The sequence below is a fragment of the Carassius auratus genome, unplaced genomic scaffold (genome assembly GCF_003368295.1).
Source record: "Carassius auratus strain Wakin unplaced genomic scaffold, ASM336829v1 scaf_tig00031959, whole genome shotgun sequence".
NCBI lineage: Eukaryota > Metazoa > Chordata > Actinopteri > Cypriniformes > Cyprinidae > Carassius > Carassius auratus.
In genome coordinates, this window is record NW_020525964.1 from 181,035 (window position 1) to 197,500 (window position 16,466).

Sequence of the window (16,466 nt, forward strand, 5' to 3'; positions counted from 1 at the left end):
CGAACGAGAGCATGCGTCATTAATATTCATGAGCTGATGCTTCGCTATAGTAAAACGTGGAAAATTACTGAGAGGAAGCGAATGTAATTTTGCTCTCGAGTCTGCTGACTGAGGCGTGAATGTGTTATGATGTTTTGACACTTTATTTATGTGCATCTGAGACGGTGAAGATCACGTCGTTCTCACGGAGAAAGTTTAGAAAAGATGTACCTTTCAAATCAAAAGTACAAAATGAACTAATCAAAAGATTTCAGTGTAACCATTGTACATTCATGCACTTTAAATATTTTTTATAAATATGTATTTTTAAATACATTTCATTACTTCAATATATATATATATATATATATATATATATATATGTGTTTGTGTGTGTTTTATATTTGTGTAATTATATATATTATATATTATTACTAAATGTATATACATATATGAGTACATGACACTCCGTTGTGCGCCCCCTGGCGGACGCTCTGTGTCCTGCTGCAGCTTCTTCACTGACCGCTAGATGTCAGAGCTGTTCTTTTACTGTCTATGGTAATAATACAGTGAGTGAAATGAAATCAAAGCAGACACCAGAGCAGAACATGTTTAAACAGATGTTACAGATCCACATCAAACCATATTTTTTTTGGTTTAATTCCATAATTGTCTGATAGGCAGAGACACGTTACTGTAGTTCCAGTAAATGACCTCAACCTCACAAACACAATGAAAAGCTGAACAGATTCCCACAGTCGCAATCAGACAGAGATGAGTTCATCACATCTGAGACTGAACTTCTCCTGTTTATAGCGATCAGGAGTCTCATATGTGACCTTTATGTGCTCATCTTTCTGAGATATATCTTATAGTTCAGTTTTATATTTCTAGACTCAAGGTAAGATCAGTAGAGAAGGAGCGTTTAAAGAGATCTTAACAAATATGTGTCTGGATTTCTCTCTGGAGGAAGTGTTATTATGGATTACAGACTCGTATTTTAGTTTAAAATGCTGGATGTGTTTCATCTTTTGTCTTCTCCAGATGTTCACTGATGGACTGGAGTGCTGTGGATTATTGGGATGTTTTTATCAGACTCTCATTCTGACGGCACCCATTCACTACAGAGCATCCATTGATGAGACACTGATGCAGTGCTGCATTTCTACAAACCTGATGAAGACACAAACTCATCCTGATCTCAGATGAACGGAGTGCAGATTTACATTTTTGGGTGTAGTGTTCCTTTAAAAGCCTTATTCACTCAGAGACACAAGCAAATCGGTAATATGTGAAAATATTTGACACTTTATTGTAAGCTGCAGAAGTCTTTGACACAGTTTATTAATATACAGGACGTTACAGCGCAAAAACATTAAAACATTAAGAGTTTTTTTCTGAAAACTGAAGGATGCAGCAAATAAAAACCTTTAGAGCAAAATAAAATCAGAAATAAAAATGAAAAAAACATGAGGTTTAAAAACACACCCAATGTGCCGCTGTTAAGACCTGCTTCACAATTTATTTACATAAAAAAAAAGCACACAATTTCGATTCCATCTGAAGATCTTCTGTGAAATTCCAGACTCACAGTTTCATCTCCATCAAGCTCGAAATGATTCGGCTTCAACCTCAAAATATAAATCACAAAAGGCACTCCAAATAAATCTAAAACAGTTCATCACATTTAGTCAGCGAGTGTCCGGCAGAACCAGAGGAAGCTAGAAATATTGCACCAGGAAGTGGCTTCTCTTCACAAACAGGAAGTTTACTCAGAGCCGGCAGGAAGACGGGATGTTCTTTACCAGGACGAATCTGCATCTGCTTCTCATCCACACAAACCTTTAAGAGCCTAAAACTGTGCTCCTAAACCTTCAGAGCCAGAGATCATTCAGGACGGACCGATCAAATACTGTTCTGCAGATCACACTTCTATATTCTCCCACAATCAGATCACTATGTTGTATCGGTTCCTTTACTCTGATTTTAATAAATAACGTTTTAAAACAACAACTGTCCAGCAACATGATTGTCATTACCGTATTAAGAGAATGAGTTTCTGCACTACAGAAATTGACATGAAAATACTCATGCAAAACATCTTAAATCATGCAAAGAAAAAGAATATATAGATATTCCCTTTTCAAATTGTGAGTGAAGCGTGATCTGTGTGTGTCAGACGTGGTGAGATTGAGGTGATAAAAGCAAGCAGAAGAGATGAAATGAAAGGGTTCGGCTGCTGGTGTTTGATTCCAGTGAAGGACACAGTGTTTGGACATCTCTGAGACAGACAGTGTTCGGTCGAGTGTGTGTGTGTGTGTGTGACACGTGCGTGGCTCAGTGTGTGAAGCGCAGGCTGTAGAGCAGCTCTGCCGTCTGACACAGGGATCTGGGGTTAGCGCTGGAGAAATACTGACAGCAGAGCCAGTCCTCCAGCTCCGCGTTCCTCTCGGGCTCCAGCGAGCGCTCGGCGAACTTCATCATGAGCAGCGCACGCTTCACGTCCAGCCAGTTCAGCAGGCCGTGGTCCCTGGGCTCCGGGGCGCTGTGCTCCAGCAGGTCTCTCCTCGGCCCCCACAGCAGCGCCTGCAGGACGCTCCGGGCGTCCCGGATGTGGATGCGGCGTCCAGGGTCCGGCTCCAGCAGCAGGTGAGCGAGTCTCTGCAGACCGGCCGAGTAGATGGACGCGCCGGGGATGAGCGGCAGCTCCTCGCATCTGTAGTCGCATTTCCCCGGCGTGGCCTCGAACGGGTTTCGGCGGTGCAGGAGCTCGTAGATCAAGATGCCGGTTTGGAACTCGTCGAACTTGCGGTACTGCGCCGCCGAGACGATCTCAGGCGCGAGCCGAGCATGCTCCCGCTTCAGACGCGGGTCGGCGCACGCCGTGGTTTCGTCGGCGTCGCGGCGCTTGGCTTTGCTGAAGCTGCTGATGAGGAGGCGAGGGAGGCTTTGCTGCTGAGGATCCGGACGCTGCACCAGGAGCAGGTTCTCCATGCACAGATCTCGATGCGTGACGCCGTGTGCTTTCAGATGCTCCAGACCCGCACACAGCTGCAGCAGAAGAAAACACACGCGCCGCTCGTAAACCTCCGGCTGGGCGCGGTGGAACGACTCCCACTCGCGGACGAAATCAGCCACGGTCTGGTGCGGGACGTCCCGTGTGATGACCACCACTCGCTCCTGCTCGGCCGGACCGCTCTCCTCGCTCGGGGACATGCTCCGCGGCACACAGGCGATGAAGTGACCGCAGTCCTGCTGCAGATTGAAGTGAGACGGGACGCTCTGCTGCACCGAGAGACCGTACAGATGAACCTGCTTACTGTCCGGCGCCTGGCCTTTACAGATCTGACCAACACACAGAGAGAGAACAGCACTGTTACGAGGATGCACGGACGATTACAAAACATTCACAGCTGCCCAATGTCTCATAGTGTCACCTTTGGCTTGTTTAGTGACGTACACAAAAATACTGGACAGCACAACTGTGAGAACAGAGGGAAGCCGGTGTCGTGTGTCTCCTCACCTTGACGGCGTACGTGTTTCGGGTGTCTGACGCGCAGGAGGCCGAGTAATACACGGCGTCTCCGGACACACAGCAGGGTTTGTTACAGGTCAGTTTGAAGAGTGACCAGTTGCTCTCGTCGAATCTCAGCGTGTTCCTCTGTCCGCTGGAGAAGTGCTCCTCACACTTGAGCGCGAGGCGGCGCAGGGACTCGGCGTACAGGCCGCCCAGCTTCGAGTAGATGCCCTCGCGGCTGTCCATGTTCCTGAGCAGCGCGTGGAGCTGCAGCGTGGAGCCGGCGGTCAGCGTGTGGAGCTGCGGGGACGAGCAGGACGTCACCATCCCCAGACGAGGAGCGCGGCGCTCCACAGACTCGCTGACGTTGGTCTCGGAGCCGCTGAAGGGCAGGCGCGGGCGCGGGCGACTCGACTCGAGCGGAGCGGAGACAGTGCGGTTCACCAGCTTCTTCTGCGGCAACGGAGGCGGCTGCAGCTGATTGGCCAGACTGTTGCTAGGAAACGACTCGGGCTGCGGCGAGGCTGGGGCGGAGCCACACGGGCTGCTGGGAAATGGGGAGGGGCTGAGGCGGAGGGTGGAGTCTAGAGAAAGAGAGAGGGAGAACAATTAATAATTAACAAAGTTAATTATTTTAAATCAAATTGAAAACATTTATATTGACTGAATTAAAAGTTGTTTAATGATATGATAATATGGTTTGATTATGGCAAAAAAAGATCTAACTATAACACATAAAAAACATCACATGACTGATATTCACAATAACAGCATGGTTATAAGTCGCACACACACACACACACACACACACACTAACATACACACACACAAACACTCACTCACACACACACACACACACACGTGACAGTCTCTCTGTGGTTTGTGTGACACATTAATGAAGACCTGGAGATGGAGATCTGTGGCTTCATGAGAGGAAACCATCAGAAAACTACTTTTCTCTATTTAACCCTCCGTTATCTCTGCGCCCCAGTGCATTATGGGAACATGCTTCGCACAGCTACTGTATGAATGTGATAGTACATCAGGAGGAAGAACTGTGTCTGATGTTCCCTTCTCATCACTGCTGATTATCAGGAAGTTTCATTCCTTTATCAAACCTTGAACACAAAGTGAACTTCCCTCTGCTGTCTACACAGGAAGTTCACTACAGAGACAAGAACCAGTTCAGATGAGCAGAAACTCACACAGTCAACAAACACACAAACACGACACAGAATATGCCATCTGTAATTAGACCTAATGCTACCGAATAAAATCCAAAGTTAGTTTGATTTTGGAAAAAAAGCATCATTTTAAAATTGTGACTTCAAGACTTGGAAAAATTCAATAAATTCATGAAATCTGAATGGGCATTTTATTATGAATAACATTTAACTAGTTATTTTAAGCTCTGAAATATTTTATCAGGCAGAAATTGAGAGTGAAAAATATATTAAAGCCTTATATTTTGTGTTTATCTGTTTTGTATTCATTCATAATTAATTTGGATTTCATCAAATAAAATCCTGTAATTGTAAGTAATAATTATAGTAATAACCAACCAATTTTTTAAATAATAATAATAATAATAATAATAATAATAATAATAAACACTTAAAATAATAAATCAAATGTTAAAATAAATAAATAAAAGTTTATGAATATTAAAAAAATAAAAAACATTAAATACAATTGAATGAATGAATGAATATTAAATAAAAATAAATGAATGCATATTAATTGTTTAATAAATAAAAAAGAATTAAAATTAAATGAATAAAATAAATAAAAATTTATTAATGAATACGAAATAAACAAAAAACTAACAAAATAAATAAAAATGAATGAATATAAAATAAATAAAGAAATATAAATGAATGAATATAAAATAAAAAAATAAAAAATAATAAATATTACATAAACAACAATTTATACAATAAGATAAATGAATGGATATTAAATTATAAATATATAAAAATAAACGAATGAATGAACAAATAAATAGAAAAGTAATAGTGTAACTCACCGGTGTGTGTGAGTGCCTGCAGACTGTCGCTGGACGTGTTCAATCCTCGCAGTGATTGGCTGAGATTCTCCAGTGACCCCTGCTGACCCACACTCTCCAGATCCATATTACTGCCACTCAGACGCTTACACACCCTGCAGACAACACACACACACATTTAACCTCACAGCCGTGTGGAAGTCTCTCTGAGTCTGTGCCCCGTTGTGTCATTATCTCATTATTTCTCTCTCTCTCTCTCTCTCTCTCTCTCTCTCTCTCTCTCGTCATTAATGGTAAAGAGACACATCAGTCTGAACAATCTCTCAAACAACGGATGTTCACATCTAAAAATATATATATACATTACACACACACGACTCGTCCAGCTCTACTGAACAACACAGACACATAAACATCACACACACACACACACACACACACACACACACACACACGCTATAAAGTCATGCTGCTACATCAAACCAAACCACTCAAAACGAATCAAAGTAAAATACAGGTGTATAAAGCAGCTCTACAGTAAAACACATTCATGGCAACTGTAGAACATCTAGAGCGTGGAACACCTGTCAGCCAATCAGAGCGCAGCATTCAGCAGCGCTGCGATACAAAGTAACAAACACACTCATGACTCTGTGCGGTGAGTCGCTCTATAAGTAGACTTCCTGTGTGTGTGCGTATAAATAAATGTGTGTGTGTGTTTGTGTGAGTGTGTATATAAATAAATGTGTGTGTGTCTTGTGTTTCCTGTGATTTTGAGTCTATAAACTGCTGCTGTTTCTCTTTAAGGCAAACATGAGCGTCTCACCACACGTACAGATGATCTGCTGTGTGTGTGTGTGTGTGTGTGTGTGTGTTGAACGCCAGACCTGAACTCACACCTAAAATATTAAACCACCACCAGAACACCGTAGCAACCACATAGCAACATCACAGCAAATTTGAAATATGTTTGTTTGTTTATCTAATTTCTAGTTGAATCTAGCTGTTTATCTAGTTTGTTTGTTTAAAAAAAAAAAAAAATTTGTATGTTTATATTTTTATTTTTCATTAACAATAAAAAACAGTGTTTTCTTTTTATTTCACACACATTTGAACTCAGCATATTTTACAAGCCTATTCACATCAGAACAATATGTATAATATTTAATGCAGTATTCAATTATTTTTATACATTTATAAATATTATTAATACATTATATTAAATATAATTCAGAACATTTAATATCTAGTAGATTACATGTATATATTATACCAAATATTTTAGCACATATTTCATGAATGTAGCATTATATTATTAAAAAACTAAAGGAAAGATGTATTTGGTGCGCTCTAGCGGTCCTATAGACCAGTGGAGATTGATTATCATTGCACTGGATTAAACCAGCACAAGCACAGGACCTGAGTGAAACCACAGAGCGTCACTCACCTGAGCAGCCGAGGAGCGGAGGATGATCAGCGTCTGAGCGAGAATCACTGCTTCTCTCTGAGTCTGATCTCTAATCATCTCTGACAGCATGTGCTCTCGAAGCAGAACACGACCCGAGGCGCGGAAACACACACTCGAGGCGCTCTTCATCTGTTCCCTGCTCTAGAAGCTTCTTCAGCTCGACTCAGGCTCAGAGAAACACCAGAACACACCCACATCACAACCACTGCAGCTCCTGCTCGTTAATAACTCGTCAGAAGAGATCATAACTTCACCCATTCACTCTCTCTAGTCCTGAACAATCAAGGCTCCCCAACTGAGCTGATGAAAAGATAATTATTAATAATAAATAAATCATTAAACATTTAAAAAGAAGAAAAAAATAGAAAAATTAGATCATAAAAATGTAAAATTAAAATAGAATTAATTTTAAAATAAAGTAAAATTCAAATAAAGTTTTATTTTTTTTTAAATTAACAAATTAATAAAATTAAAATGTAAAATTCAAATACACAAGTTGACTATAAAACATAATTCTATAATAAAAATTAAAAAAGAAATTACAAATAAATAAAATACTGAAAGTTTTACATTTAAAATAAAGTTTAAAATAAAACAATCACAAATTATATATTTTTTATTAAATTAAAACAATCAAATAAAATGGATAAATAAAAAAAAAATTAAAGTTTAAAATATAACTGACAAACTATATATTTTTATTAAATTAAAACAAATCAATAAATGAAACGGGTTTTAATTTAAAACAATCAAAATGAATAAAAATAAAAAATATTTTTTATGTTTTAAAATAAACAAATTAATATATTTAAATGTAAAATTCAATCAAGTTAAAATTATATCAAGTTAATTATAAAAATATAATAATTCAACAATAAAAATTTAAAAATAAAATGACAAATATAATACAAAAAAGTCAAACTGAAAATAAAAACAACCGCATTTAAAATAAAATCACAAATTATTAAAATGGAAAATTTAATTAAAACAATCAATAAATGAAACTGTCAAAATGAATAAATACTAAAAATGTAAAATTAAAATGAATAAAATGAGGCACTTACTAAAAGCTAAATGTAATATATTATTTGTTGATCTGAATGTCATGTGACCTCTGAACTACATCAGAGAATCGTGTGAACGTGTTGTTAAATTATTAGAATATTAACTTTTAAAATGTAAAGAGGTTCAGCTGATGAAGACGTTTGGGGATTCCTGGACGTTTCTATTCACACACACACACACTGAAGATGAACACACAGCTCTACACACTGCATCTCTATAAATAACCTGTTTCCAGGACATTAAGTGCCGTTAAACTCAGATTCATCCGCAGTTACTGGAGCACATTTAATATTTGTTATAGAAACCACATGAGCTGCTGTTTCTGACTCCAGCGAAGCACAGTTTAATCTCATGAAGAGCTCACGACGAGTCTGTGCACGCTTTAACGCTCCCACATCACATTACTGTACTACAGCATCACTCCAGTAATAATAACCAGACACTGACCAGGGACCTGGAGACAGATCAGGACGGGGACGTGTCACACTGATACACATCTTATTCCAATATAATATTACAATTCTTTAATATAGAATCTTTGATACAATTTAGTATAACATTAAAATATTATAAATATTTAATATACTAAATATTATAATACAATAAAACAATCCCAAAATATATGAAATAAATTATATTGTTATTAAATAAAACTTTAGCGTGAAATATTTTCTATATTAAAAATATTAAACATATATTTCACATTTTTAAAAATAAAATACCGAATATATAAATATCTTTATATTTAATATAATATTTAAAAAAGTATTTTTTTTTTATCAAAGCAAATAAATTATAAACAAATAAATTGGTTAAATATTCAAATAACTATATTAAAAATATTATACATATCTTTTACATTTCAACAAATATAAAACACTGAATATATTTTTTATTTATATAAAATCTTTATTATATGAATATAATATTTAAAAAAAATGAAATACTTCATTTTTATTTATTAAAGCACATAAATAAAAACAAATAATTTTTTAAAAATATTTAAATAACTACAATAAAAATAGTATACATATCTTTTAAATTTCAACAAATATAAAACACTGATATATATATAATATATTCAGTGTTTATATTATATTAATATCTTTATAATATTTAATATAATATAAAACAAATTTTGATACATTTTTATTTATTAAAGCAAATAAATTATAAACAAATAAACTGTTTAAATATTTAAATAATAATTATTCACATTTTCTCGATTTCACCAACTCATAAAAACCAGTTTGGGAAACCCTGCATTAGTTCATTTTTGTCATTTTGCACAGTCTGACTGTGTCTTTTGCTAGCAATTTCTGAGTGAAAGTTTCGACACACATTTATGTTCTCCTGCATCTGCAGATCGTTCTTGGCTTCTGATAGCAGCAGCACGTCTCAACAGCCACAAACCGCAGCGATCTGCTGAAAAAAGCTCTTGTTTGGAAACACACGGCTTGAATTCACACCTCGCTGCTGATGGTATAAACACAGATCTCAAACACGCGGTGTGTGTGGCGTCAGTCGGTCGAGGATCTGAACACGGCTGATGCTCAGATAGCAGATGTTTGTCGACTCTGACAGACGGGAACATGCACACTTTATTCTGACGAGGTGATGCTACTCTGGGCCTGAAATGTTCCTGTGAGTCAGTCTAACATGAGAACTAATTAAAGCTCAAGCTAATGGAAACAGCTCTGAAGGGCAGAGAGCGCTTCTCTAAAGGTGAGGTGTTAACACGTTTAATTTCAGCTCTGAAAGAGACCAGTTTCACCCTCAGCTTCACAACTCCAGTCCGGAGGAGACGCATTCAAATCACATTTGTTTGCTATGACACTTTACAAATGCTTCAAGACCCTCAAAAACATATTTTTTAAGCTTATGTACAAGATTTTTTTTTTTTACGTAATGTATGGAGTATCATTAGTGTCAAAAATTATTATTACAAAAATTTTTTTTTGTCAAATATATTTATCCTTTTCCCCATATCTCTCACACTTCTGGACGGATTTTTTTTTTTAGACTGAAGTCTGTTGACGAACCATTGCAGCATAAAAAAATTTGAAATTCGCAGATTATATGTTTTTATAAATTACATACAATGATATATCCAAATAAAAGTATCATCAATAATGAAGGAAAAATATATGAAAATATATTGCATTAAAGTTTTTTGGTGTAGTTAATGTGTACTTCGAAGTTTCAAAGAAATTCAACCATTTTTAAGTAATAAAAGGGGCGCATGCAATAACAACATGCAAAACTTAGAGTTTTCTTTTTTCACATTTACTCATTAATGAGAAGTTGCTGCCCAGATATAATAGTTTAAGACAAAAAATATGTTTTATAAATGAATGCTTCTTGGATGCAAAAACAGAATACATGTTACAAGCGTTAACAGTCTTAGCAGATGATGTTCAATCAGCCTGCAAGTGTTAAATGACTTAACAGCAAACAAACACACATTCAGTGCTCTAGTGTCAATAAGACCAGCTCTCTATTTACAGAAAACCATCTTATGAGGGTTGATTACAGACTAATACAATCCTTCAATACTTCAAAACCAAAGACACCAAACATCTCACCATGAATCAATCACAAGACGAAACCTGAGATAAGAATAAACTAACAACAGAACTCGTCACTAATAAAGCACTGACTAGCAATGTTTCTAAATGAGTTAAAATACCCTGATCAAGAACACCTGGCAACAAACCTAACTGGTTGTTTCTTGCCTTCACATGCGATCGAAAATCTCCGCTGTAACACTTCTGAAATCATAAGTACTTGTTTATTATAGATTCAAGTGCTTTGTTGCTGGGAACCAAACAAATAACGGAGGACAATTGGTTCATTCTTCCTTGTTTCTTTAGGAAAACCATTTTAAAGCCAAAATGTATTGAAGATTTTCATTCAATATCCAATAGACTTTGGCATCCCATTCGATGACAACCAACTATACGTTCAACTTATTCTGAAGTTTCAGTCCAATAAATGCTAAGCTTCAGAATGTTTTTTGGAAACGGGTCTCAAAATGATCTCCAAGATGGATATCCGACCTTACCCTTGTCCAAAAATGACTAGGTAACTTGTATTTACCAAAGCACGTGAAGCCACCATTAACACAAGCATCAGTAAATTAATAATATTTGGAAACATGGAAACCAACATGGAAAACAGCATAAAAAAATAAGGAGGTAGCTCTCACCGGTGGTGTTTTTTGGGAGGCGGCGGCGGAGGCGCAGGATCCCGACTGGTGTTGGGTTCACTGGAGGGAATGAGAGAGGACGGGTTCTCTGCTTGGATATGACTGGTGCTTTTGTTGGCGGTGCCTGGCATCGCACTGCTCTCGCTCGTCCATTCTCTGGACTCAATGCAAGGAACAGCAGAACTATTGATGGAGTCGCCCGTCCCAATAGAAGAGCCCAATCTCTTGTCCGTCCCCTCAGACTCGACCTCTTCTTCCACCTCATCAATACAGCCCTCCAGACTCCTGGTGCTGTGGGACTTGTGTCTCCACTCTGGGACGGTGCGAGTTGGAGTCCTGGCTTCCACTTGTGAAGTCCCTAGATTTGGAGAAAGAACGGCGTGAAAGCTGAGCTCGGGTAACGGTACTGGGGAGAGACTGGAGGTACCAAGTCTGGGTGGACGGGTGCTGATCTTGGGGGGAACCAGAGGACTCGAGTGAGGCTTGGGTTGGGTGGATTCAGGAGCATCAGGAGCGTTTGGCCAAGTGAACGCTGGGCTCGTTGGGTCTTTGGGAGTGGTTGGGCTGAAATGGGTCCATTGGGTGCTTACGGCCGAATCCGGGCTGCTCAGGTAAAACGTCCGGTTGTTTTCCTCAGTGTGGGCGGCCATGACTGTAATAGTCGCTCTTTGATTGTCGCTTACGTTGACCTCGGTGTCAGACTCGGAGGACTGCGGAGCCTTCCCATCGCTCTGAGCATTGAGTCGTCTTTTCCTCTTGGTGCTCTCGGCATAGATCGGCTCACTTCCCTCGAGCCCGTTTTGGGGAACGCTTGGAGACTTCTGAGGACTCCGGAGTCCTGGTGACGAATCCACGCTGCTCCGATTGGAGCACGAGTCCGACAGGCTTCTGTGGAAGGAGTCTGGAGTCACTGGAGATGGTGAAGTACCTGGCGTCTCATTGGACGATCCGTTAACCGTGTTCCCTGGTGCAGTTCTGCCTTGCCTTTCCCCTACGGATGCCCTTAGAGGACGTGTAACTCCATCACTGTTTCCAGTCCCATTATGAAGATATGTATCTCCATTGGTGTAAGTGCTCTTGACCACTTTGGTCATCTGTCTATAGGAGTCACTGTTCCCGTTCTCTTTCAGACTGTGGGGAACACTGCCATCTTCTTGACTCACAATTATATCGCTGATAACCATGCAGTCGTTGGATAATCCAGTGGGAGAACAAACGTTTTGGGAGAACTTCTTTCCAGAGATGCCGTTTTGTATTATGGTTTCTCTAAGAGGTGTATTACATCCATTGCTTTCGATGTACAGAGGAGCCAAATCCAGAGCTTTCTTCAGTCCTACAGAGGTCTTCTGGTTGTTCTGAGACATAGAAGTGATAAATAAGTTTGGGAAAACTCATCACTGTGAGAAACCCACCTTGAGATCATGACATCAAAACATAAACAAGCACAGAGTAAGCAGATAAGATTTCACAGGCAATGCATTGATTGACTTGACAATTATTCACAAGTACAAATAACCAATCAATCATCTTATTTGACTCTACAGACACTTTATGTGACTAACTGTGTCCATGTGTGTTTCCTTTGTAGTCTGTGATAGAAATGAGTCAATGGCCTTGGCGGGGATCTAATTATCTTTGTTTAAAAGCCTGAAGGTGTCCATATCACTACCTTCCTGTACAGGGTCCATTCAGCTGAATGAAGTCTGTTATCTCGTGTTCACAAACACATTCCAGTCTCCACCCATTTACTGGAGAATGTTGACCCAACCCCACCCACCTGAACCCACCTTGGAGATAGCATTGACTTTCACCATAACAAGAGTTTAAAGGAGCACATTTTAATCTTTTGGTGTTGTTCTCCAGTATTTCAGTGCATTTCTGTAGTTACCTGTTCTGTATTCATGTTGATGTCTGTCATGAGCTCCGCTGTGACGTCCGTGTTCATCATGGTGGGTCTGACAGCGATGGTGGGTTTGCTAAACGGGGAGGGAGACGTCACCCCATCCTCGTCTTCCCCGATCAGACTCGCTGGGACACAAGCGGCTCCCGTCGATCCGGTCGGTCCGTGAGCGCTGCGAGGATGGAAGCAGTTCTTACAGGAGCCTGGTTTCCACACGTGCTCTGCAAACTCTCCACACGCAGACATTGTAAAGCAGACCTCCAGATCACGTCTGATCGACTCTACAGACGTTTACGATGGGGTTTGATCATAACGTACAGCACAGGAGTCTGAAAAACACCAGATAAAGCACAGACCGTCGTGAATTTCAGCTGTTTATATGTTTGATAGGAAAACCTCCTGCTGCATATTTTCAACGAGTTGCATGGACTTTCTCTGAATCTTTCCAAGCGGATCTTTCCCTGAAACCATCAACCAGCAGCGGGAAAGATCCAGGAATGCTTCATGCAGCTTGTTTAAAGTTGCAACTAATTACCATGCAAATATTTAATGACCATAACACATTTGTTTAGTGGTTTTTTTCAAAGGACAGCAGCAGATGGCGTCTGCTCTGGATTGAGAAATCTTTCAGATCATTAATTACCTTTGCCGCACACATGCGATTCATTTTTAGACTCTTAATTAAGAAACAAGCTCACCGCTTTCTAAAAAAGAGGAGCAGCAGGTGCAGGTCTAAACCACATTTGCAAATGTGTCTTCGCACAATGACTCAGTTTGATACAGGACTCTATTCGCAGAAGCAGTTGCTGGTATATTTTAAGGCACGGATGGTTAAAACAGGAAATAACACAACCTTTTTCAAATAAGTCTGCATGCATGAACCTGAGCTGATTTCACGCCCGCTCAAAACTTGTGTTTGGAGTTACAGCCTCGGGGAATGATTCATTTGGCCATAAAGATTGGTTTTGCACACTCGCTCTCAGATATCACCCAAAAGAGAGAGAGAGTGAAAACAAATCTGAGAGTTTTCGCACCATCGCTCGTGTCTGGTCTGTCGTGGTGTGAAAGCTCACCGTGGTGCGAGTCTCCTCTTCACATTCCTCACATTCCTCCCGTCAGAGAACGCTTTCTGAAGCCTGACAGAAGAACAGAAGAGCCTCTAATTCTGGCGTCCTGGGAAAGTGGTGCTGGAGATGGACGAGGTCAACTATCCACTGCCCTTCAATCGAGCGCGGTCTGATTTAGTCTGGCACACTGAAGATTACTAGTGTTTGAAACACTGCAAAACATAAACTAGAACCAGTTTGGTTCCCCAAAGAACTTTTTGCTCTACAAAAAAAAGCAGTGTGCATTGGAAAAGTTTCATGGATGTTAAATGGTGTGCATTTAAACAACCATTTTGCACTTGAACATAACGTTTATTTAGGCTTTAATGATTGCACGGAGAACTTTCAACATCCATGAAACTTTTTCAATCAATGCACATTGATTTTGAGCCGAAGTAAAATCAAGTGCTCTTCACTTTAAGATAAAAATGTTTCTTTTGGGAAAGAGATTGAAGACACTGAAGTAGAATGACTTCTTAATCTACACAGCCAAATAAATGGTGCATTGCTTACTTACACAAATCATTGTGAATATATCTTGAATATCCAATACATCACCCATAAACCATAATCACACTCCTTCATCTGGACTGAACCATCTTTAAAAGCTAATTTGGCATGCTACTTTAACATCCATGAGACTTGATCAATGCACAAAAGTTCTTTATAGTGGACAAAGTGAGTAGTTCTTTGAAATATTAAAATGCTTGAAGACACTGGAGTCTAATGACTTCTTAAACTTAAAATCACTTCATATGGTGCTTTATTTTCTATTTGCTGATAAGTCGTTGTGTATACACCATGTACATTCACCATTAAACTATATCACACTCCTTCGTCTTAGTTTATGTTTTGCAGTCTTTAAATGCAAATAATCTTTGACACGCACTCTTAAAAAGAAACGTTATCTTTACTGGTGTCCGTGGTGCAGCGAAGAACCTTTCCATTCCACAAAAGCTTCTTTAAAGAGAAAAAATATTACTTTTAAGAGCTGATCACTGAAAGGTTCTTTGGGGAATCTGAATCTGATTCTTAAGAGATGAAAAAGGTTGTTTTGGGTTAACAAAGACAGCAGCTTGGTGATGTTTCTGAGCTCGTGAGGACCAGGCTGCTTCGGTGTTTCTCAGGGACGGAGGGAATGTGTTAGACTCGCTGGCAACAGGTCGGACAAGTCCAAACCCACGACACAAGAGACGGAGACGCTCTTTGTTCCCGCAGCAGCTGAAAACACTTCAGCACTTGTTTCTGGCTTCAGATGTTGCTCAGGGGGAAGGGTGCGCTCCTCCGGTGCTTCACACTCTCCAGTGTCATCTTCACCTGTATTTACCTGTATTTACCTGTATTTACTGTGTATTTACTGTGCACGCTCACTGCCATTCACAGCAGCAATACTGCTTCAGAAACCAACATGCAACACGCATTCTGGCTTCATTCAGACACTGATTCCATTTCATTTCACTTCTTTGAAGAAACAGAATTCAATTCGAATTGAAATGTTGATTTAACAGAGAAACGGTTTACAGAATGAAACGGATGACAACAAAGCGATGTTGGATCTAGTCTGAAGATCTCACGGTCGTGTTTTATGATTCTGAGTAATGTTTTGGGACAGGATCTATGATGATCAGCACATGCACGGTCCAAATGAGAAAGACCAGCACAACACAATCAGCCACAGAGAGATGTCGAAACAGGTTTCAGAAACGCTGACAGGAGCATCAGAAACAGCATGAAGCAATGCGGACAGAAACCGGACTGATCCGCTCCGGTCTGCTGTAATGATCCGATCCACGCGTGACAGAAACACAGCTGAGAACAGATCGATAGCTCTTACCTGCGCTGAAACAGACGGATTCCCGCAGAACACACGCGTGCTTCCGCTCATCCGCCGAGGACAGACTCACGGAGAAACACACGGAGAAACACACGGAGAGACAGACAGCAGCGCCGCGTGACTCTGATCTGATCAGACTGAAGCAACGCGGCGCACAACTCCTGCAGAGGGGGCGGGGCCTAACACACACACACACACACACACACACAGAGAGAGAGAGACACATATACACACAAACACATACACACTTACACACACACACACACACAGAGAGAGACACACACACACACACAAACACACTTACACACAGAGACACACACATACACACTTACACGCACACACACACACAGAGACACGCATACACACTTACACACATACACAGAG

At 39.9% G+C, this 16,466-nt stretch overlaps 1 protein-coding gene across 2 annotated transcripts; it reads right to left on the reverse strand.

Annotated features, from left to right (window-relative positions):
- Positions 1-1,307: 1,307 nt before the first annotated feature.
- LOC113080752 (inactive tyrosine-protein kinase PRAG1-like) lies at positions 1,308-16,275 on the reverse strand. Of its 2 annotated transcripts, none has more exons than XM_026252813.1 (6): positions 16,083-16,275; positions 13,131-13,471; positions 11,243-12,597; positions 5,523-5,656; positions 3,503-4,080; positions 1,308-3,324 (listed from the first exon to the last, which is right to left on the reverse strand). In XM_026252813.1, exons 2-6 carry the CDS (start codon positions 13,386-13,388, stop codon positions 2,317-2,319), a joined length of 3,333 nt encoding a protein of 1,110 aa, XP_026108598.1. In that variant the 5' UTR covers positions 13,389-13,471; positions 16,083-16,275; the 3' UTR covers positions 1,308-2,316. The 2 variants fall into 2 exon arrangements, with proteins under 2 accessions (XP_026108598.1, XP_026108600.1); XM_026252815.1 differs by lacking the exon at positions 16,083-16,275 and adding an exon at positions 14,216-14,518.
- Positions 16,276-16,466: the final 191 nt, after the last annotated feature.